This window comes from Tachyglossus aculeatus, chromosome 9 (genome assembly GCF_015852505.1).
Source record: "Tachyglossus aculeatus isolate mTacAcu1 chromosome 9, mTacAcu1.pri, whole genome shotgun sequence".
NCBI classification, from domain to species: Eukaryota; Metazoa; Chordata; class Mammalia; order Monotremata; family Tachyglossidae; genus Tachyglossus; species Tachyglossus aculeatus.
In genome coordinates this window covers 59,296,990-59,320,720 of record NC_052074.1, presented here as the reverse complement: position 1 = coordinate 59,320,720, position 23,731 = coordinate 59,296,990, and the positions used below count along the sequence as shown (strand labels likewise).

The following is a 23,731-nucleotide window of genomic DNA, read 5'->3' as shown; positions in this document are numbered from 1 at the left end:
CGGTTGCAGGGAAGGCGGAGCTCCGTCCCCGCCATCCCGCCGGGTCCGGTCCGGTCCGGCCATGTCCCGGGACGGCCTTCCCGCGGCGGGGCCGCGCGGCGCCAAGAGGGGCGGGACCCTCAGGTGAGTCCGCGGCGGCCGGGCATGCTGGGTAATGGCGGCCGGCCCCTCCTCCCCTCAGGCCGCCCTCTTATCCTCCGTCGTCCTTTGTCCGTTCGCCTCAGAGCCGAACGCCGCCCTGACGGGGGGAACGGGCCCGGCCTCGGGGTTGGCCTCGGTGCGCGCGCGCGCCTGGCGGAGGGCCGCCATGGAGGCCCTCGGTGCGCATGCGCGCTGGGCCGCGCCGGCATTTTGGGGCGGCGGGCGGAGGCCATCACGCCCTCCCTCACGTCCTTCATGGGCGGCTCGGACACCCAGTAACCGGCGGAGCGTTCGAAAAATACTAATTTAATCCTACTTATTGAGCGCTTACCGTGCGCAGAATCAATCAATCAATCAATCAATCGTATTTATTGAGCGCTTACTATGTGCAGAGCACTGTACTAAGCGCTTGGGATGTACAAATTGGCATCACATAGAGACAGTCCCTACCCAACAGTGGGCTCCCAGTCTAAAAGGGGGAGACAGAGAACAGAACCAAACATACCAACAAAATAAAATAAGTAGGATAGAAATGTACAAGTAGAATAAATAAATGAATAAGTAAATAGAGTAATAAATATGTACAACCATATATACAGATATACAGGTGCTGTGGGGAAGGGAAGGAGGTAAGACGGGGGGATGGAGAGGGGGACGAGGGGGAGAGGAAAGAAGGGGCTCAGTCTGGGCCCCTGAATCTACATAATAACAATAATAATGATGGTATTTGTTCAGCTATGTGCAAAGCACTGTTCATTCATTCAGTCGCACTTACTGAGCGCTTACCGTGCGCGGAATCTACATAATAACAATAATAATGATGGTATCTGTTCAGCTATGTGCAAAGCACTGTTCATTCATTCATTCAGTCGTACTTATTGAGCGCTTACCGTGCGCAGCCTACATCATCATCATCATCATCATCAATCGTATTTATTGAGCGCTTACTATGTGCAGAGCACTGTGCTGAGCGCTTGGGAAGCACAAATTGGCAACCTATAGAGACGGTCCCGACCCAACAGTGGGCTCACAGTCTAAAAGGGGGAGACAGAGAACAAAACCAAACATACCACAATATACCACAACATACTACATACCAAAAATGCCCCAATGATGGCATTTGTTAAGCGCTTATTATGTGCAAAGCGCTGTTCAATCAATCAGTCAATCAATCGTATTGAGCGCTTACTGTGTGCAAAGCACTGTACTAAGCGCTTGGGAAGTACAAATTGGCAACCTATAGAGACAGTCCCTACCCAGCAGTGGGCTCACAGTCTAAAAGGGGGAGACAGAGAACAAAACCAAACATACCACAATATATCACATACCACAACATACCACATACCAAAAATGCCACAATGATGGCATTTGTTAAGCGTTTATTATGTGCAAAGCACTGTTCAATCAGTCAATCAGTCAATCAATCGTATTGAGCGCTTACTGTGTGCAAAGCCCTGTATGAAGCGCTTGGGAAGTCCAAGTTGGCAACATCTGGAGACAGTCCCTACCCAACAGTGGGCTCACAGTCTAAAAGGGGGAGACAGAGAACAAAACCAAACATACTAACAAAATACCACATACCACAACATACCACATACCAAAAATGCCACAATGATGGCATTTGTTAAGCGCTTATTATGTGCAAAGCACTGTTCAATCAATCAATCAGTCGTATTTATTGAGCGCTTACTGTGTGCAAAGCACTGTACGAAGCGCTTGGGAAGTCCAAGTTGGCAACATCTAGAGACAGTCCCTACCCAACAGTGGGCTTACAGTCTTAAAGGGGGAGACAGAGAACAAAACCAAACATACTAACAAAATAAAATAAATAGAATAGATATGTACAAGTAAAATAGAGTAATAAATATGTACATACATATATATAGGTGCTGTGGGGAAGGGAAGGAGGTAAGATGGGGGGATGGAGAGGGGGACGAGGGGGAGAGGAAGGAAGGGGCTCAGTCTGGGAAGGCCTCCTGGAGGAGGTGAGCTCTCAGCAGGGCCTTGAAGGGAGGAAGAGAGCGCTTACCGTGTGCAGCCTACACAGTGATGGCGTTTGTTAAGCGCTTATTATGTGCAAAGCACTGTTCAATCAATCAATCAATCGTATTTATTGAGCGCTTACTGTGTGCAAAGCACTGTACTCAGCGCTTGGGAAGTCCAAGTTGGCAACATATAGCGACAGTCCGTACCCAACAGTGGGCTCACAGTCTAAAAGGGGGAGACAGAGAACAAAACCAAACATACTAACAAAATAAAATAAATAGAATAGATAAGTACAAGTAAAATAGAGTAATAAATATGTACAAATATGTTCATCATTTAATCGTATTTATTGAGCGCTTTCTGTGTGCAGTCTGCACATCCATTCAATCTTATTTATTGAGCGCTTGCTGTGTGCAGAGCACTGTGCTAAGCGCTTGGGAAGTACAAGCCGGCAACCTATAGAAACGGTTCCTACCCAACAACAGGCTCACGGTCTAGAAGAGGGAGACAGGCGACAAAACATGTAGACAGGTGTCAAAATCGTCAGAATTATAGCTATATGCACGTCATTAACAAAATAAATAGGTGTCCAACCTGGTTAGCTTGCATTAAGGGCTTAGTACAGTGCGTGGTACATAGTAAGCACTTAACTAATAAAAAAAAATTAAAAAGGGAAATAAGAGCAGCCAAGGTTCAACAAGCCAACAGTGAGGTTCATTCTTTTTTCTGCCCTTAAAGGTGTAATCCATTGCCCCCATCCCACAGAACCCAGGGTGGTAGTTAAGCGCTTACTATGTGCAAAGCCCTGTTCATTTATTCACTCCTTCAATCGTATTTATTGAGCGCTTACCGTGTGCGGTCTACATAATGATAATAATGGTGTTTCTTAAGCGCTTACTATGTGCAAAGCAGTGTTCATTCAATCGTACTTATTGAGCGCTTACCGTGTGCAGTCTACATAATGATAATGATGGTATTTGTTCAGCGCTTATTATGTGCAAAGCACTGTTCATTCATCATTCAATCGTATTTATTGAGCGCTTACCGTGTGCGGTCTACATAATGATAATGATGGTGTTTGTTCAGCGCTTACTGTGTGCAAACCACTGTTCATTCAGTCGTACTTATTGAGTGCTTACCGTGTGCAGTCTACACAGTGACAATGGTGGTAGTTAAGCGCTTTTACTGTGTGCAAAGCCCTGTTCATATATTCACTCCTTCAGTCGTATTTATTGAGCGTTTACCGTGTGCGGTCTACATAATGGTAATGATGGTGTTTGTGAAGCGCTTACTATGTGCAAAGCACTGTTCATTCATTATTTAATCGTATTTATTGAGCGCTTACTGTGTGCAGGCTACACAATGATAGTGGTGGTAGTTAAGCGCTTACTATATGCAAAGCCCTATTCATTCATTCACTCCTTCAATCGTATTTATTGACCGCTTACCGTGTGCGGTCTACATGATGATAATGATGGTGTTTGTGAAGCGCTTACTATGTGCAAAGCACTGTTCATTCAATCGTACTTATTGAGCGCTTACCGTGTGCAGTGTACATAATGATAATGGTGGTATTTATTCAGCGCTTACTATGTGCAAAGCACTGTTCATTCATCATTTAATCGTATTTATTGAGCGCTTACCGTGGGCAGTCTACACAATGATAATCGTGGTAGTTAAGCGCTTACTATGTGCAAAGCACTGTTCATTCAGTCGTACTTATTGAGCGCTTACCGTGTGCGGTCTACATAATGATAATGATGGTATTTGTTCAGCGCTTATGTGCAAAGCACTGTTCGTGCATCATTTAATCGTATTTATTGAGCGCTTACTATGTGCAGTCTACACATTGATAATGATGGTAGTTAAGCGCTTACTATGTGCAAAACCCTGTTCATTCATTCACTCCTTCAATCGTATTTATTGAGCGCTTACTGTGTGCAGTCTACATAATAATGATAATGACGGTATTTGTTCAGCGCTTACTATGTGCAAAGCACTGTTCATTCATCAATCAATCAATCGTATTTATTGAGCGCTTAATGTGTGCAGAGCACTGTACTAAGCGCTTGGGAAGTACAAGTTGGCAACATACAGAGACAGTCCCTACCCAACAGTGGGCTCACAGTCTAGAAGGGGGAGACAGAGAACAAAACCAAACATATTAACAAAATAAAATAAATAGAATAGATATGTACAAGTAAAATAAATAGAGTAATAAATATGTACAAACATATATACATATATACAGGTGCTGTGGGGAGGGGAAGGAGGGGGCTCAGTCTGGGAAGGCCTCCTGGAGCTTACCGTGTGCAGTCTACATAATAATGATAATGATGGTATTTGTTAAGCGCTTACTATGTGCAAAGCACTGTTCATTCGTTCATTCAATCGTATTGCGCGCTTACTGTGTGCGGTCTACATGATAATGATGGTATTTGTTCAGCGCTTACTGTGTGCAAAGCACTGTTCATTCAAAAGTACTTATTGAGCGCTTACCGTGGGCAGTCTACACAATGATAATGATGGTAGTTAAGCGCTTACTATGTGCAAAGCCCTGTTCATTCACTCCTTCAATCGTATTTATTGAGCGCTTACCGTGTGCGGTCTACATAATGATAATGATGGTGTTTGTTAAGCGCTTACTATGTGCAGACCACTGTTCATTCAGTCGTACTTATTGAGCGCTTACCATTGTGTAGTCTACATAATAATGATAATGATGGTATTTGTTCAGCGCTTACTATGTGCAGAGCGCTGTTCATTCATTTATTCAACCGTACTTATTGAGCGCTTACCGTGTGCAGTCTACATAATAATGATAATGATGGTATTTTTGTTAAGCGCTTACTATGTGCGAAGCACTGTTCAGTCGTATTTATTGAGCGCTTACTGTGTGCAGTCTATACAGTGATAATGATGGTAGTTAAGCGCTTACCATGTGCAAAGCCCTGTTCATTCACTCATTCAATCGTACTGAGCGGTTACTGTGTGCAGTCTACATAATGATAATGATGGTATTTGTTCAGCGTTTACTATGTGCAAAGCACTGTTCATGCAATCGTACTTATTGAGCGCTTACCGTTTGCAGTCTACATGATGGTATTTGTTAAGGGTTTACTATGTGCAAAGCACTGTTCGTTCATTCATTGAATCGTATTTATTGAGCACTTACTGTGTGCAGTCTCCATAAGGATAATGATGGTGTTTGTTAAGCGCTTACTATGTGCAAAGCACTGTTCATTCATTCAGTCAGTCGTATTTATTGAGTGCTTACCGTGTGCAGCCTACATAATAATAATAGTAATGGTATTCAGCGCTTACTGTGGGCAAAGCACTGTTCATTCATTGTCAGTCGTATTTATTGAGCGCTTACTGTGTGCAGTCTACATGATAATGATGGTATTTGTTCAATCAATCAGTCGTATTTATTGAGCGCTTACTGTGTGCAGAGCACTGTACTAAGCGCTTGGGATGTACAAGCTGGCATTCAGCACTTACTGTGTGCAAAGCACTGTTCATTCATTCATTCAATCGTATTTATTAAGCGCTTACCGTGTGCAGTCTACATAATAACAATGATAATGGTGGTATTTGTTCAGCGCTTACTATGTGCAAAGCACTGTTCATTCAATCGTATTTATTGAGCGCTTACCGTGTGCAGTCTACATAATAATAATGATAATGATGGTATTTGTTCAGCACTTACTATGTGCAGAGCACTGTTCATTCATTCAATCTTATTTATTGAGCGCTTACCCTGTGCAGTCTACATAGTAATAATGATAATGATGGTATTTGTTCAGCGCTTACTATGTGCAAAGCACTGTTCATTCATTCAATCTTATTTATTGAGCGCTTACCCTGTGCAGTCTACATAATAATAATGATGATGATGGTATTTGTTCAGCGCTTACTATGTGCAAAGCACTGTTCATTCATTCAATCTTATTTATTGAGCACTTACCCTGTGCAGTCTACATAATAATAATGATGATGATGGTATTTGTTCAGCGCTTACTATGTGCAAAGCACTGTTCATTCATTCAATCTTATTTATTGAGCGCTTACCCTGTGCAGTCTACATAATAATAATGATAATGATGGTATTTAAGTGCTTACTATGTGCAAAGCACTGTTCATTCATTCAGTTGTACTTATTGAGCGCTTACCGTGTGCAGTCTACATAATAATAATGATAATGATGGTATTTATTCAGCGCTTTCTATATGCAAAGCACTGTTCATTCATTCAGTCATACTTATTGAGCGCTTACTGTGTGCAGTCTACATAGTGATGATAATGATGGTATTTGTTCAGCGCTTACTATGTGCAAAGCAGTGTTCATTCAGTCATATTGAGAGCTTACTGTGTGCAGTCTATATAATAATGATAATGATGGTATTAGGCGCTTACTATGAGCAAAGCACTGTTCATTCATTTATTCAGTCGTATTTATTGAGTGCTTACTGTGGGCAGTCTACATAATAATAATGATAATAATGGTATTTGTTAAGTGCTTACAATGTGCAAAGCACTGTTCATTCCGTCAGTCGTATTTATTGAGAGCTTACTGTGTGCAGTCTACATAATAATAATGATAATGATGGTATTTGCCCAAAGTCACACAGCTGACGAGCGGCAGAGTCGGGATTAGAACCCACGACCTCCGACTCCCAAGCCTGGGCTCTTTACACTAAGCCACGCTGCTTCTCAGGATGACAATAAGCAGAAATAGAGTCCAGTATAGCAATAAGCAGACACTTCCCCTGCCCTCAACGAGCACCGCTATATAGCACTTGGGAAGCGTCTCTTAGGTGTCAGGTGCTGAACTGAGCCCTGGAGAAAACTACAAGCTAATCAGGTTGGACCCAGTGTCCCAAGTGGGGCTCACAGGCTTAACCCCTGTTTTACTGATGAGGTAACTGAGGCACAGAGAAGTTGAGAATAATTGGGCTCAAGTGGGTAGATCCTCGGCCTGGGGGTCAGAAGGACCTGGGTTCTGAACCCGGCTCCACCACATGCCTTCTGTGTGACCTTGGGCAAGCCACTTGTTCGTTGTGGGCAGGGAGTGGGTCTGTCATATTGCATTCTCCCAAACGCTTAGTACAGTGCTCTGCACACACTCAGCTCTTACTAAATACAACTGACTGAAATTCTCTGGGCCTCAGTTACCTCGTTTGTCAAATGGGGATTAAGATTGTGAGCCTTAAAGTGGGACGGGAACTGGGTCCAACCTGATTAACTTGTATCTACCCCAGCACTTAGTACAGTGCCTGGCACATAGTAAGCGCTTAACAAATACCATAAAAGTGACTAAGCCAAGGTCACACAGCAGACAAGTATCAGAGCTGGGATTAGGACCCCAGGTCCTTCTGGCCACTCTGCTTCTTTCCTGTTATTTCCAGATCATAGGATAATTGTGGTATTTGAGTGGGTGTTATGTGCCAACCACTGAGGTAGCTAATAAAATAATCAGATCACAGTCCAAGGGAGAAGGAGAATGGGCTTTTGAACCCCATTTTATAGATGAGGAAACTGAGGCACAGAGAAGTCAAGTGACTTGTTCGTAGTCACTCAGCAGGCAAGTGGCAGACCAGTCCATTGTATTGTACACTGTACAGTGTACTGAGTACTGTACTGGGCAGTTGGGAGAGTACAGTATAGCAGAGTTGGTAGACATATTCTTTGTTTACAGCCTCGAGGCAGAGCAGGGATTAGAACACAGGTCCGCTGACTCCCAAGCCTCTGCTCTTTCCACCTGGTCATACTGCTTCAGAGTGGATTCCGAGTCCAAGAACTCTGCTTATCAGTAGGCCATGCATTGAGGGGTTAAAACCGTGTAATACAGGTGGCAATTATTGGGGTTTTATTTTGGGTAGAAATTTAGCTTACATATTTTGGGGTTTTTGTTTTAAATGCAACCATACAGGTACTGCAAGTATTTCTTCAGTCCTGCTACTTATTTCTTGTATTTGAAGTCATGGCATGCATAGCAGTGCTATCAGCCTTGCTTAACATGGGGTACCATAGGATGGCAGGGAAGTGACCCTCAAAACTAAGCAAAAACTGACCACAGTTACCAAGGAAACTCAAGATTCCTTACAAAGAAAGGAAATTCCCCAAGGAGGGGGAAGCAATCTATGATCCATTTTAAAACAGCCTTATGTCACTCTTCACACCAGTTCATACGTCACTGTGCTTCCCAGCTCATTTAAAAAAAAGTTCAGTCCATATTTCCTCACTCAAAACCCTCCAGTAACTGCCCATCCACCTCTACATCAAACGGAAAATCAAGGGTACTTTGATTTATACCCTTTAAGTATTTGATATTCACCCCCCATCTTCAGGCCCACAGCATTAGCTACATATTTGTAATTTATTTTAATGTCTCTCTCCCCCCTCAGGACTGTAAGTTCCTTGTGGACAGGGAATATGTCTGCCAGCTCTGTTGTATTGTACTCTCCCAAGTGCTTAGTACACAGTAAATACCATTGATTGATTGACCAAACTTTGCAGCTGTCATACTAAATTTCATGTTGATTCTTTTGACAGTAGTGGAGATATTGATGGTACACCAACCATATTAATTTGACTTATATGGATAGAGTCAAATTCATTTAGTCAGTGAACATTGTAAAAAAAAATTTTCTGGGATTTTGACCCCCTTCTATCATGTTCATCAGATTCTTTGCTTTCTTTTGCAGCCTCGTGGAAATGATTACAAACAAGCAAGGGAAAACACCAATTCAGCTGCTACATGAATATGGTGTGAAGACTGGTGTCACTCCAGTTTTTGAATGTGAAAAAGCCGAGGGACAAATACACCAGCCAAGTTTCACCTTTAAAGTAACCATCGGTAAACTAACCTGCACAGGTCTGTATGCCCTGCTAAGAGATCAACTTTTTTAATAGGTAGATGTAATGATATCAAATTCAGGATTTTAATGGGGGGCCGGGGAGAATCCCTGCCTTCCCCCCCCACCTCCTGTCCCTCCTCTGATGCCCTCGTCCATGTGAGAGTTGGCATTTGTAGGACACAGATATCTAAGTCAGATAATTTCCTGGCGGGCCCCTCCCACATCACTTCCCACTCTCTAAGATACATCTGGTAGCCTTCATGGGCATCTCTAAGAGCAGAGAGGAACACATATATCACCAGTGGCCCAGCAGGAATTTCCAACAACTACAGGATATCTTCTGAGTCCCGAAGCTCTCCGATCGAGGTGTACTTGTCATATGGAGAAGAACAGCTACAGGTCACCGACCACATTCAGCAGTTGCTGGTATTCCCAAGAAATTCAGTGCCTTGATGATAATGACAATAATGGTAATAATTGCATGTCAAGCACAGTTAAACAGATCAGACACAGGCTTACATGGGACTCCCAGTGTAAGAGGGAGTGAAAACAGGTATTTAATCCTCAGAGATGTTAAATGACTGGTCCAAGGCCACACAACTAGCAAGTGGCGAAGCTGGGATTAGCCTCTGGGTTTCCTGACTTTCAGGCCCGTGCTTTTCCACTAGGCCACACTGCTCTTCCAGTGGTATTTAGTAACCACTTACTATAAGTCAAGCATTGGGGTAGATACATGATAATCAGATTGACACAACCCCTCCCTTATGAGGGCTCACAGAGTGAGAGGAGGCGGGAGGGCAGGAATGTTATCCCCATTTTACTGATGAGACGAGCACAGAGAGGTAAGTGACTTGCTTGAGGTCACCCAGCTGGGACTAGACCTAGGCCTAAGTTCTTTCCTCCAGGCCTGGCTACCTTGCGCCGAACCCTTTGAAAAACCTGAACTTTTCGAGGCCACAGTGGAACCAATAAGTTAAGCACATTGCTGACCATTTGCAGGCTCTACCTGGCCAGGTGAATTACGGCACTTAGATCCAGTTCTGACTCCAGCTCAGAAAGGCAAAGGAGCCAGAAGTGATGGAAACTTTGGCAAGTCTGGCTTTTGAATTTCAGGTATATGTAAAGAAGAACTGTTAAAGTTTCCTTAATCTGTGTGATCGTATATTCTTACAGGGCATAATCAAACTTCAAGGCAAAGTATCTCTTCATCCTTATGTAGCTTAGCCTCAAAGGAGGAAAGAAATTAAATGTGCGGACTTCAGTCTGCTTTTTGATACGAAAACGTGGAAACAGGCTTTGTTGATTAAGCAGCCCTTCCCACCCCCATTTTCCAGCTCACATCAGGGTATAGAAAGCAGCCTTGTGTTGAGGGGTTGAACCAGTTTATGCCCCATTTTAAGTCAGTACTTGGAACATTTATCAATCAATCAATTGTATTAGTTGAGCACTTCCTATGTGCAGAGCACTGTACTAAGCACTTAGGAGAGTACAGTATAATAGAGTTTGCAGACACGTTCCCTGCCCATAATGAGCTTGCAGTCTAAGGGGGGGGGGGCAGACATATGTATAAATAAGTCATTCATATGACAGCAGACCCAAAATGAAATGCTTTCACTGATTCCAAAAGCCTCAAGGAATCAGAAAAAGAAACTAAAGCAAGGAATCTCACTACAAGAAAGACAGGATGAGAGAGAAGGGAAAGAATACAGGGATAGGGGAGAAGAATGAAGGCATTAGATATGAAATCTACACAAAGAATGGGCACTTCTGCTAGTGTATATTTATCACTGCATTCACTCTTTCCTTGTATTTATAGATCCTCTTCTGTCACTTCATGTTCACGTGCTCTTGTACTATTAATGGTTTTTTTTTTCCCCAACTTCCTTAATGCAGGTGAAGGTCCCAAAAAGAAGGTGGCGAAACATAAAGCTGCAGAAGCTGCCATAAACCAACTGAAAGCAAATTCTGGCATCAGGTGAGCTACATTCTTTTGTGTTCTTCAAGTCAGGAATGGTGATAGGTCCACAGGCAGTAAAATGAAAATTGTTAATGATTGAATCAAACTCCATCGTTATTTTGGATGAAAAGCCTTTCAGATAGATTTACAATGAAGAACTTAATTTTAAGTTATTGCCGAGAAACAGTTGCTCCAGCACTTAGGACTTTACTGGCTCAGTTTCACCTCTGCCTTCAAAGTTAGTACATGACCCTGGAGTGTCATTTTTTTTTTTTTGAGATACAGAGAAGTTAAGTGACTTTTCCAAGATCATAGAGCAGCCAAGTGGCGGAGGAGGAATGAGAACCCAGGTCCTTTGACTCCTAGGCCAATGCTTTCTCCCTTAGGCCATGTTGTTTCTTAATGGCCTAACAATAACACTGAACTACACCAATAATAAATTCTTTTTCTTTGTTTTCCCCTTATGTTAAGTGCGTACTATGCACCAAGCACTGTACTAAGTGCCGGGGTAGATACAAGGTAATCAGGTTGGACACGATCCCTGTCCCACATGGGGTTCCTAATCTAAGTAGGAGGGAGAACGGGTTTTGAAGGGCATTTTACAGATGAGGAAACCAAGGCCCAGACAAGTGAAGTGACTTGCCCCAAGGTCAAACAGCAGGAAAAGGCAGAGCCGGGTTAAGAATCCAGGACCTTTGACACTAGGCCACAGTGCTTCTCAAACTGGTCAAAAGAAATGATCAGCACTAGCTAGCCAAAGGCTCAGGGGAAAGGAGAACGGAGCTGATTCAGAGAGGCAAATTTAGGATGTGGAATATGCTCCCTGGCAGGTGTCGCAGGGTTTTCCAGGATCCAACCGTCAAGGTGACCTGGGCAAACTTACCATATCCTCCCCTCCCCCCCAATATCCCTCTGTAAAACAGACTCAGATCCCCTCTTAATGGACGGAGGGTGGGTGACTGAGAATGGACGTGGTTGCAACCCAGCTGGGGGCCTGAGTCAGCCGTAGTGTTTGGGAGTTTCTGGCCCCTCGTGCTGGGACTCAGTTTGAGGGGTCAGATTTGAAGCCACAGCTGTAGTTTCCTCTTCTCTGAAACACTCAAACTGGGGCCCGAAGGGGTTAGGGGTGTTAGGACATACAGGGTCCCAGAGGGGAGACGAACTCTCAGACCTGGCAGGGTTCCAAAGATAGACCTTGTACAAGATTCCTGTGCGACAGAGAGAAGGGAGAAGTCTAAGGCGTCCCCTCTAGACTGTAAGCTCAACTGTGGGGCAGGGATCGTGTCTGTTTATTATGATATTGGACTCTCCCAAGTGTTTAGTACAGTGCCTTGCAAACAGCAAGCGCTCAAGAAAATTGGATGAATGAATGATTTCTCTGCCAGGCAGCTTCTAAGGAAGGGTAATCTGTATCAATACTATTGATTGAGCGCTGACTGTGTGTTGAGCAATGTACTAGGTGTTTGGGAGGTAGTACAGTAGAGTCGGTAGACACGTTCCCTGCCTACAAAGAGCTTACAGTGTAGAGGGGGAGATAGGCATTGAAGTATTTACAGATGGGGGGAAATGGGAGAGTTTAGGGATATAAACCTAAGTGCTGGGGTTACATTGAGAGGGCCCTGAGTCCGATCTGATTGGGGTCAGGTTACACCCAGACCTGAGTCAGCAGCAGCCTTTGATCTGGGGCCAGTCTAGGCTACTGACAGGTACCAGGTGAACATGATGAGAACCACATCTGTTAGCTGAATGCCATGGCAAGCCAGTAGAAAGTCAATATAGCTGCTGTATTTCAGGAGATACTTTAGTGTTCAATATTTATTTCCACATGAATCAAATGGAGCCAGTATCCCCCTTTGTCAGGCAAAGAAAAGAAAGTGTTTACTGACGATCACCTTGGCCATGAAAAGGATAGAACGGTACACCTATGGAAAACTATTGGTAAAACAGAGAAACCTGTATTTCTTACTTCGGTGGGGTAATCTCCTGGCATGCCAGCTTCTGATCTGGCTCCACGGCTCTGTGGTGGGGTTAAACCTATGTAGGCAGGGAGTGTGTGTACCCACTCTGTTATACTGTACAATCCTAAGCGCTTAGTACAGTGCTCTGTGCACATTAAGTGCTCAGTAAATACCATTGATTGATATTTTTCTAATGACAGCACTTTTTTGTTTTGCTTTTCTCTGTCACTGCTGTCTCAAACAAAAATTTGCAAATTGAAAAACGTTTTTCGAAGTGTAATTTTTACTACTCTTTTCCAATGGAAGATATTCTAACTGGAGAATATCAGTTATGTCGTTCTGAAAAAATACACGGTCTCTTTCACTTCTTGAGTCATTTACCCTATTTTAATACATTAGAAATAATTGAAGTCTTTGGTCCACGAAGGTTTTTGGCAGATGAAGATAGTATAAGCCATAAGTACTAAACTGACGTTAAACCAGTGAGAAGGCTATGTTTAAAGTCTCATCAAAACAGTAGAAATTGTTTTTTCACTAACAAAAGATAAAATCGTTTGAGAACTTGTTTTTTCTGATAGTTGCTTGAAGTCATTTGGAGTGGAGACTCTTGAAAATATGTGTATCTATCATCTTGAAATTATTTCCCGATGTATAATTTGTGTAAATCGCTAGTCTTTCAGTGTCTGGCCCCGTAGTTCCTGATTCTTGCAAGCAACAACAGAAACCGAAAAGTCCTATAAATTCTTTGCAGGTAAGAATGACATAATGCAGTTTAATTTTACAGCTTTGTTCTTCCCTCCCAGGAAATCCGGTCACCATAAATGGGGTGGAGGTAGGCCAGAAAAAAGGTATGGGGGCAAGAGGAGACATGTGAGAGGGGGCAAAAGAAAGGGAAAAGGGGAGAGAGGAAGAAGAAGCCTGACAGAATGGAAGAAGGGGAAAAGAAGGGAAGGATACCAGGGCAAGGGGGAAGCATTCATTTGCCTTTTTTTATCATGGTATTCTAAAACTTACTATGTGCCAAGCACTGGACTAAGCACCAGGGTAGATGCGGGATAACCAGGCCAGACGGTCCCTGTCCCGCAACACAGAGATCACGATCTAAGAAGAAGGGAGAACAGGTATTGAATCTCCATTATGCTGCTGAGGATACTGAGGCACCTAGCAGTACAGAGAAGTGAATGACTTGCCCAAGGTCACACAGTCAGCAAGTGGCGGAGCAGGGATTGGAACCCAGGTCCTCTGACTCCCCAGCTTGTGTTTTGTCCATTAGGCCATGCTGCTTCCTTGCTTCCTCTCCTGCTTTTGTTCAGAAGTTCCAGCAGAACATTTCTGTTCTCCAGAGACCAGCATCACTGCTCCTTTCCAGGTTGCAGGGATGGCAGCACTGGCCCCTCAGGTGTCCTGGCTGAGTTCCCACTGGTCCCGTTGGCTCCAGTCACCCAGAAGGCTCTGGCCCATGGCCATCTTCCCCTGCCTGCCTCCCCTCTCCCCACCAAAGTGGTCGTACTTTTTTTTAATTTAATGATATTTAAGTGCTTCCTATGTGAAACACTGTTCTAAGCCCTGGGATTAATTAGGTCGGACACAGTCCCTGTCCCACATGGAGCTCGTAGTCTTAAGGAGAACAGGTACTAAATCCCCATATTGCAGCTGAGGAAACGGAAGCACAGAGAATAATGATAATTATTATGGTACTGAGTGATTACTATGTGCCAAGCACTGTTTTACACGCTGGGGTAGATGAAAGGTAATCAGATTGTCCCACATGGGGTTCACAGTCTTAATCCTCATTTTCCAGATGGGTAACTGAGACACAGGGAAGTTGTGACTTGCCCAGGGTCACATAGCAGGCAGCTGACGGAGCTGGGATTAGAGTCCATGTCCTCTGACTCCTAAACCTGTGCTTCTTCCACTAAGCCATGCTGCTTTTCATAAGAAAAGTGACGTGATTTGCCCAAGGTCACACAGCAAGCAGTTGGCAGAGCTGGGACTAGAATCCAGGTGCTCTGACTTCCCAGGCCTGTGCTCTTTCCACTAGGCCACACTGCTTCCTTGCCTTCGTAACTGACCCCCTACCTCAGCTAACCATTTGTGTTGGGAACACAATAAAGCCCCAAGAACCTAAAGCGGAGGTTGCACTGACTGTGCCCAAACTTCAAGCTTGCCCCACCTAAATTTGGACATCTGACCCCCTTACCCACCCCTTCTCTAAAGCCATCTTCCTAGTTTTCTGTTCCTCTTACCATTAAGCAAAGAAAATACAAACATCGGTCCACAGCAGACACACTCAGAGTTTCCCACAGAAGTATAACTGGAGAGGGAATAGAAAGGAGGGTCACAGTATATTAAGCTTCTTTGAGGTTCAGTGCCTAATTTCCGTTAGGCATCGCCTCATCTTTTTTAGACCCTGAAGACCTTATACTTACTTTCATGGCTGAACAAATTAAGGTCAGACGTTTCAACAGCAAAAATGCTAACTCTCAAACAATAAAACACTGGATATTTGTTCTTTGAGCCTGAGTTTCGTTTTTGAAGCTCTGGGAGGTTTATAGAGCCTCACCCTTTTTCTTTAATGTCACAGCTATAGAAAAGTTTTAATTTAGGTTCACCCTCATCAGTAAACTTTCTTTGAGGGTCTGGTTTTACTGTAGTTCTCTTAAAAGCTAAGTGGATTCCATGTACAAGCCTTTATGTGGCTCTGTACACAACTTAAGGCTACTACAGTGCTCTACCCTTGAAAGGCCTTCAGTCAAAGTTGCTGCCACTAACATTGATCATTTGGAATCTTCAAGCTCATCGCATATCTATTTTGTTAAACACGATCTATTTGGAGATCTCTAGGTATATTCAGGCTTTTCAGGGGCCAAGTTGCTTCCCTGCTAGCCACATCAGACATTATAAAGACCAAGATACTTGGTTTTTCATGTGATATGAGATTTCATAATTTTTTTGATTCTAGACGTCTTGAATATTTTCCTTCTGTTTCACAATAGAAATGAGGAAGATGGGCAAAATTAGCACATTGAACTCAAATGCATTAGAATGCCAGTTATGAAATAAACTATCCAAACTACTGGTTGGTCAAACCAAGTCTTTCTTGAGGTAAAAAGAAAAGAAAAAATCAGCAAGCTCACCTTAAGTCGCCAAATTTGATTTTGTCCAGTTATCCCCACTTCTGATTATCTGAGCTATCCCCGTCCCCAAATCGTGTGGATAATCCATTTTCTACTGTTTTGCAGAGCTAAAACTATTGATGAAGTTTCACCTCTGTATTGTAGGAACTGGCAATGCGGTGTGGCTGGAGTCTTCCTGAATACACACTTTCCAAAGAGTCAGGGCCTGCTCACAAGAAAGAGTTTATCATGAACTGCAAGCTGGAAACCTATGTAGAAACTGGTATGGGCTTCTTTTAATCTTCACATCAGTGTGTTCAGGATACTGTCTTGACGTCTAATGTCCAGGTTTCTGTTTGCACAGTTATTATTAATCCATTTAAGAAAAGTCCACCCAGCAGTAGTAAATATTTTTGTTCATTCAATACAGGAACAGGTGCATCGAAAAAGCAAGCTAAGGAAAGTGCTGCTGAGAAGCTTCTTGCTAAACTGCATACAGTCACCGCCGGTCAAAAGAAGTCCCTGGTAAGTTGTGAGTAGATTGATGTTAACAGGGTCAGAAAGGGGCAATGGGAAACTTTCTATGCTTTTTGGGGTCTTGTAAGGTTTTAACTTTTATTTGTAAATGATTTCTGTAGAACCGCAGTGCATGGAAATCTGGCTCTGAGTATGGAGTGGTAGACATTTCTATATAGTAAATAGCCTGTGAAGAAGAAAGGGAGAGAGTGAAAAGGTGCGTGGTAAATGATCTCCCAGTGATAGGAAGAAAGTAAAAGGACTGCCGTGTCCCGATTTGCTTGTATCCACCCTAGCGCTTAGTGCCGTGCTTGGCACCTAGTAAGCACTTAAATACCATCAGTATTATTATTATTGTGATTATGAAATAACACCTTTTTATAATGAAAGAAGTCTTTGGTTTAAGGTAGACAACTTTTGTTCGTGTGTGTGTGCGTGTGTATATGTAGTAAATTGAGGAATTTCAGTGTACAAGAGTAAGAAAAACAAGTTAGATGTGAGTGAATAATGTGGAGCCAGGTTGCTCAGCTACCACAAGCCTCACCATCCAGTGCAGGCTCTTCTTGGGCTCTCTTTGTAAATGAGTTGATTTCTCTGCCATCCCCAAATTCTCTGATCCAGTGGTGACTAGTCCATGTGTCCATAGGACACATTTCCTGTGTATGGGCATGAAGGAAGTTTTTTTTTTTTTTGAACGTGTTAGTGGAGAAATTAATTCCTTGTAGTTACCAGCATCTAACTGGATTTGAAGTGCTGATCTCATCACCGTCGCTCTCATCCGCTATTCTGACATACAACACACATTCCACGTTTTACTGTGCACTATATATCAACGGCCTCCAGACTTCAACCGGCAAGACCAGCCATTGCACCCGAAGGGTGGCGGCGGGGGGAGAAGCCAGATATTTCTAATCGTGATGGCGGTGAGACCCTCTCTCACCCTACTGTCCGACGTGGACAGAAGGAACAGTAGTCAGTCAGTCGTATGGATTGAGCATTTACCGTGTGCAGAACACTGTTGTAAGCGCGTGGGAGAGTACAGTAGAACAATAAACAGGCACATTCCCAGGCCACAGGGAGCCAGAGGTTCCTGTGCCGGGTTGGGGTCCGGGTTCTGCCAGCTGGAAGTGGTGAGAGCGGCAGGAACGGGCCCTAGCTTTCCCTCGCCCCTACCCCAGAACAGCACGTGTGCCCTCCACACGAACCCTCCCCACAGTCCTGCTGGCTCGCTGCAGGAGCTAACTGTGCCGTGGGTGGCCCGCTGGTACCGTGACCTTGGTTGGGGGCTCATCCCAAGTTGGGGCCAAGTCCTTTTCCTGGTTCATCTGCCCCTGGAGGGAAGCCCGTTCTCCCTACTTCCGTGGAGCCAAAAAGTCAGGGAGAAAGCCTCTGTTCCTAAATTATTCAAGTCAGAATGGGGGTGCTAGCGCTCATTTAGATCCCGGTGTCCCATTCCAGAAAGCCCAGCTTTACTTCCACCCCGAACAACGCCTTCCTAATTCAGACTAGCCCAAGGTTTGGTCTCTAGCAGGAGCACCAAAGCATGCTGAAAGTAAGAGTGTGATAGGTGGAACAACGCAGGATCTCGGAGAGTGTCAGCACACCAGTTCTTCAAAAGCAAAGCGATAAAATAGGGTCACCGAGTAGAATTTTTATTGAAAATAAAATGTGTGTCCTCCATCCACATGCTTAGGGATAGATGCCTTCTAATATCCCCAACTTTTCCCTTTAATAACCCACCCTCCAGTGGCTACACCCTGGACATGAGAGTTGATTTTAATGGAATAATGAGAGATCAAGAAATGACACTTTTCCAAATAGCAAAAGTAATAGAGACTAGCCAACACAGACCATCTGAGCAGACGTAAATTATCCACCCGTCCTGAGTATTTACGTAAGCCTGAAATGTGTGCCCTGGAAAAGTCCAAGTGACTAAGTGCACTTCACAAAAAATCCTTGCACATTAAATGGTACTTAATCTAAATATTCACTGTCCATTTTCTCTTAAGAGGATCCAGCTGTCCCTTTTAACTTGCTTTGTATACTGCCCAGCCTAAGGCCTTAAGGAATGGGTCCTTAGTAAGTCCATACTGACCCTACCCCAAAACTAATCATAATTCTAATATCCTAAAATCTTTCCAGGTAAAGCCAGTAGGAAATAACTTAGGCTGCACTTGGGATGCCATGAAGAACTCTTCTGGTAAGAAAGTCACCTTACTGAAGAAAAGCCTTCTCAGCCTTCCTAATACTGATTACATCCAGTTGCTTGGTGAAGTTGCAGAGGAGCAAGGTTTTTCTGTAACATATTTGGATATAGGTAGGCTTCTTTCATGTTCTTTATAAATCGAACTGGGAAAAAACCTCTATCTTTTCCATCTTGATTTTATTTCTTCTGATAGTTCCCCTGCTAGATTTTAAGTTCCTTAAGGGCAGGGTTCATGTCTACCAACTCTATTTATTCTCCTGAGTGCTCAGTATTGCTCTGCACAAAGTAAGCATTCAGTATAATCCTCCGATTGATGGATAGACTTTAAACCCAGCAAGAGAGAAGCAGTGTTGCCTAGTGGATAAAGCAAAGGCCCAGGAGTCAGAAGTACCTGGATTCTAGTCCCAGCTCCGCCACTTTTCTGCTCAGTGACCTTGGACAGGTCATTTCTCTGTGCCTCAGCTAGCTCATCTGTAAAATGGGGATGAAAACTCTGAGCCCCATGTGGGTCATGGACTGTATCCAAACCGATTATCTCGTATCTACCCCAGCACTTAATAGAGTGTGTTGGCACATAGCATTGGACAAATACCAAGAAAAATAGTTCAACTGCATTATAAAAGTCATTCTGTTTGCCATTCTGTTGTTTCTGTTGGGTCCCTTTTCTCTCTACGCAAACAGAAATGCAAATGATACCCAACTTTTTAGGCGACACGTTAAACCAGCCCTAACTGAAGTGTTGCAAATATTCAGGTGCTCAAGTTCCTGCTGGTGGTGTTTCTACCCGTCTCTTGGGTGATATTTCAGGAGGCAACCAGCAGAGAATAATAATACAGAAGGCCTGGAAGATTGCCGCCCGATAACACCAAAAACGGTAGAGGGTGGAGGCAGCCGCAGTAGTTGGAGAATTTCAGAAATGTTTTCTCCTCCCAAATCCTATCCATGTGGCAGGAATAGAATATCTTATACTTTGTGGATGAGTCATTGGGACCACTCAAACAAGGGTATGAGAGCGCTTACACAGGGCAGAGCACTGTGCTGAACACTTAGGGAAGGAAATTAGAGTAAGCAGACAAGATCCCTGCCCCTCAAGGAGCAATTTAGTGGGAGAGCAGTGGTGAAGGGGGAGGGAGTTCTGGGCGGAGAGGAGGGGAGCCGTGAGCAAGCAGTCCGGAACGAGAAAGGTGAGAGCAAATGTGACACCTCCTAACAATGCCGCCTCCTTTTCCTCTCACGACCTCTTCTTCCATTTTCAAGAACCCACACACTCGCTCTCCCTGAGAGCAAAGGTGTTGAAATAGGACTTCCTCTGCCCGCCAGCTTGTCTGGCCTATTCAGCGTGCTCCATCCCCCAGCCAGTTACTTGTCAGGTCTTCCTTTTGGCATTAGGAGAGCAGCTTGTCCTGTGAGTTGGGAAAGACTTTCTGGCTTTCTGAAACTCCACCATCAGGTCTACCATGCAGAAGCATTCTTGTTTCTGTGATGTTCTCAGGAGCTAGATCGGCCAGATTCAATATTAGATCGGAGAGTTGACCTAAGCGAAGTGCCACCCTCGAAAGAACTCAGTCCGGGGTAGTCTATGAGGAAAGAAGAAAGCAGATGTACATTTTTCAGAGGTAGATGTAATGATATGTCTGCATTAACAGGATTTCTCACAAATTTCAAGAGAGCTGATTAATTCTCGGGCTTCTGAACTGAATTCCACTGTATTATAAAACAGCTCCCTCATAGCTGCAATCTTCATGATTGGCTGAAGAGGCTGTCGACTGTGTAATTATCTCCCTGAGAGCCTAGATTTGGGAACTAGAAAGCCTCTTCACCCATTAAATCACTCCCTGTCCAGATATTCCCACTAAACTGAATGTAGATGAAAGGGTAGGATTTAATTACGGTAATTTAAAATAAATTCGCATCCCGCCTGGCACTTCTCTCTTTACCCAGTTTTCATTTCATCCTTCTTCAATCGTTATAACCTCGTAAATCTCTGAAGTGTTCACATAGTTGAGCTGAATGCCTGCTTTCTTCCTTCCTACACGAGGTTTTATGTATTGTTATTATTATTGTTGACACAATTAAGCATCAACAATGCCTTGGGCACTATTCAAGGCCCAGGATGAAACTAAATCCTTGCTTGGTCGGCTTACGTATCTACCAATTCTGTTACATTGTACTCTCCCAAGCAGTTAGTACATTGCTCTGCACACACTAAGCACTCAGTAAATATAATGGGTTAGGTGACCACAACCATAGGGAGATACTGGGATTGGGGAGGAGGAACTCCTGGGTCCTGTTCTGTAGTGCCCTTTTAACATTTGTCGTAGCTCTGTATCCACTGGGGAGCTGGTGAAAAGTCCGCATCTGTATCTTCTGAGACAAAGAAGGCAGCAGACTTCTGGGGGAGTTGTTTCGTTTTTCTTTTTGCATCTGAGAGGAATTTGTGTGTACCAAGCACTTAGGGAAAGACACTAGGTTAATAATTCAGAAACAGCTGACTCACAGAGGGCAATGAGGCAGTGATATTTATTGAGTGCTTACTGTGTTGCAGAGCACAGTTCTAAGCACTGGGGAGAATATAATGCAGCGGAAGTGGTAGACACATTCTCTGCCCTCGAGGAGCTTACGGGCTAGAGGTGCTTGCAGTCTTAAGTCAGTCTAAAAATGCGGGGGGAGCTGATAATAATAATAATGATTATGGTATTTAATTGCTTACTGTGTGCCCGGCACTGTACTAAGCGCTTGGATGGATACAAGCAAATCAGGCTGGACACAGTCCTCGTCCCACATGGGACTCACCGTCTCAATCCCCACTTTACAGATGGGGTAACTGAGGCCCAGAAGAAGTGAAGTGACTTACCCAAGGTCACCCAGCAGATAAGTGGTAGAGACCCAACTGCTTTCTGGAGAGCCTCACTCTCCCGCTCAGAACACGGTGATCGATCAGTCATTCTCTAGACCGACAAAGGGTTGGGAGATTGCTGAATACCTCCGGGTCTTTAGAAAGACACTAAATGAATTGAAGGTTATATTATTGTTTAAGATCACCGAATACTTATTACCCCAATGCAGTCTGTCATGAACCTGTTTCTGCCTGCCTCATTTCAGAAGAGCTGAGCATTAATGGACAGTACCAGTGCCTTGCTGAACTTTCAACCAGCCCCATCACAGTCTGCCACGGCACGGGGATTTCCTGTAGCAACGCTCACACAAATGCAGCACACAATGCCCTGCAGTATCTGAAGATCATGGCAGAGACAAAGTGAACTCGGGAAAGTGGCAAAAGTAGCATCATCTCTGAGTGTGAAGTAGAGGTATATATGTGTATATGTATATAGAAAAAAGAGGCTTCAAAACGTTCACTTGCATATGTTCGAGCTTTTGTGATGTTTCTGGTAGTAGAGCATCAGCATTTCTAATTTAATTATGGCCCAAGCATGATTATGGCTATTTATTATGGTTATAAGTAAGCTGTTGGATGATGATGTCTCGAATTAATAAACTTTGTCTCATGAAGTAAATTGCAGCTAGTATATTGCAATGCATCCGTTAGGTGCTTAGTGTTTGTTGACTAGTGTAAATACCCAGACAGATTAGGTGTGTATTGTATTTTTCCTCCTCTCTTCCTATCCCTTTTTCTTTCCGCTCCTGCTGCAATTCTTTCTGACCCCCCTCCTCTCCCTGTAGATTTCTCAAATTTTGTGGTGGCGTATTTGTTCCTCTCCCCATTTTTCCATCTCTGGGGTTAAATGTGCCTAAGCTCTATTGGCTCATCTCCTCACGTGCCCTTCTCTTTCTCCTCCACCTTCAGTGTTGCGGCAATGCTTTCTCCCACTTTCTGTCTTCTCCCTTGCAGCCCCTCGCTCTGATTTTTTCACCTTCTCCCCTGCCACTCTCTGACTGAGGCTCTCTACCGTTCCTCTTCCATTCCTTTTGCTCTTTTCCCTGTCCTTTCTATGAAGCACTCCCATGTGTTGTTCTGCCCCTAGTAGGTAATCTATAAATAATGTTGATAAGGTTTGTAAAACGTCTGCTCCCTCCCCCGTTCTTTCTCTTGATATTTGTGTCTGTATTTAAAACTGTCACTCTATTTCATCTCTTCCCCCACCCCCTCTCTTTGTTTCTCTCCCAACATCTCTATCTCCTTGGCAATTCCTGCCTTCTTCTTTCTCACTCTCCCTCCTCTCTGACCGCTTTATGCCCAGAGATGGGGGGCGAGGGGGGAGTCTGGTGGGTGGAAGGGTTAGGGCAGGAATCACCCCTGCCCTGGCATCCAGCTTACCATCAAACTCCTGGAGAGACAGGGCAGGGGCTGCAGCTGTGCTTGGGACAGAAGGTGGATGGGCTAAAAGAAGGGGAAATGCAGACTCCTTTCTCCTCCCCACCCCTCGGGTGTCCGCACGTGGGGATTTAAACTATCCACGTGCTTGAGCCCTTCCAGCTAATTATACCAGCAGGGAGCCAGCTAGCTGAGAGCACTCTACGACTATGACCCACAAAATACCACTGAGGCTTTTTTAATAAACACTCCGTATCTTTAAGGTGATGATGATGATGAAATAAAACTACTGTGGGGAAGTCCATCTTTTTTTACTGGTGCTTAAATTCTTTTTGGCAGAGAGTTGGTAAATTGTAAAAGGTAAAGAGAAGAGACATTTTAGTTCCAGTTGCTCTTTTGAGAGGTGTTCTTTTTTTTTTCTTTAATGTAGCTGCTACCATGGAAAGCAGAGTAGGACAGAGAGATGTGAAATGTAACTGTTGTATTGTACTTTCCCAAGCGCTTAGTATGGTGCTTTGCGCACAGTAAGCGCTCAATAAATGCCATTGATTGATTTGATTGAAGTGATGCTGTTGATTGAAGTGGGGCTCAGGCCGCCTGTACCCCTTCCATGCTTGTCTGCAAACAATGTGATCACGCCTCTGGCAGAGGTCAAAGGGAGACAGGAATACGTTCACCTCCGGATTGGACCTTGGACAACATCCGTGCTGAAAACAGG

The 23,731-nt window shown here is 44.0% G+C and overlaps 1 protein-coding gene across 4 annotated transcripts; it reads left to right on the top strand.

Moving 5' to 3' along the window:
- The first annotated feature begins 5 nt into the window (after positions 1-5).
- On the top strand, positions 6-23,402 carry PRKRA (protein activator of interferon induced protein kinase EIF2AK2). 4 transcript variants are annotated; one of them, XM_038751012.1, is made up of 8 exons: positions 6-123; positions 8,835-9,004; positions 10,881-10,962; positions 13,575-13,653; positions 16,184-16,301; positions 16,449-16,543; positions 18,677-18,851; positions 21,846-23,402. In XM_038751012.1, exons 1-8 carry the CDS (start codon positions 62-64, stop codon positions 21,998-22,000), a joined length of 936 nt encoding a protein of 311 aa, XP_038606940.1. In that variant the 5' UTR covers positions 6-61; the 3' UTR covers positions 22,001-23,402. The 4 variants fall into 4 exon arrangements, with proteins under 4 accessions (XP_038606940.1, XP_038606942.1, XP_038606941.1 ...); XM_038751014.1 differs by having other exon boundaries at positions 7-123; positions 18,677-18,734; XM_038751013.1 differs by having other exon boundaries at positions 7-123; positions 18,677-18,734; positions 21,843-23,402.
- Positions 23,403-23,731: the final 329 nt, after the last annotated feature.

What these genes read in the sequence shown, in the direction of transcription:
- PRKRA (XM_038751011.1), top strand. Translation starts at nt 62, where the DNA reads ATGTCCCGGGACGGCCTTCCCGCGGCGGGGCCGCGCGGCGCCAAGAGG. An exon ending in AAAGCAAATTCTGGCATCAG is followed by an intron (nt 10,963 to 13,574) that starts GTGAGCTACATT and finishes GTAAATCGCTAG; the next exon opens with TCTTTCAGTGTCTGGCCCCG. An exon ending in CCGGTCAAAAGAAGTCCCTG is followed by an intron (nt 16,544 to 18,676) that starts GTAAGTTGTGAG and finishes AAATCTTTCCAG; the next exon opens with GTAAAGCCAGTAGGAAATAA.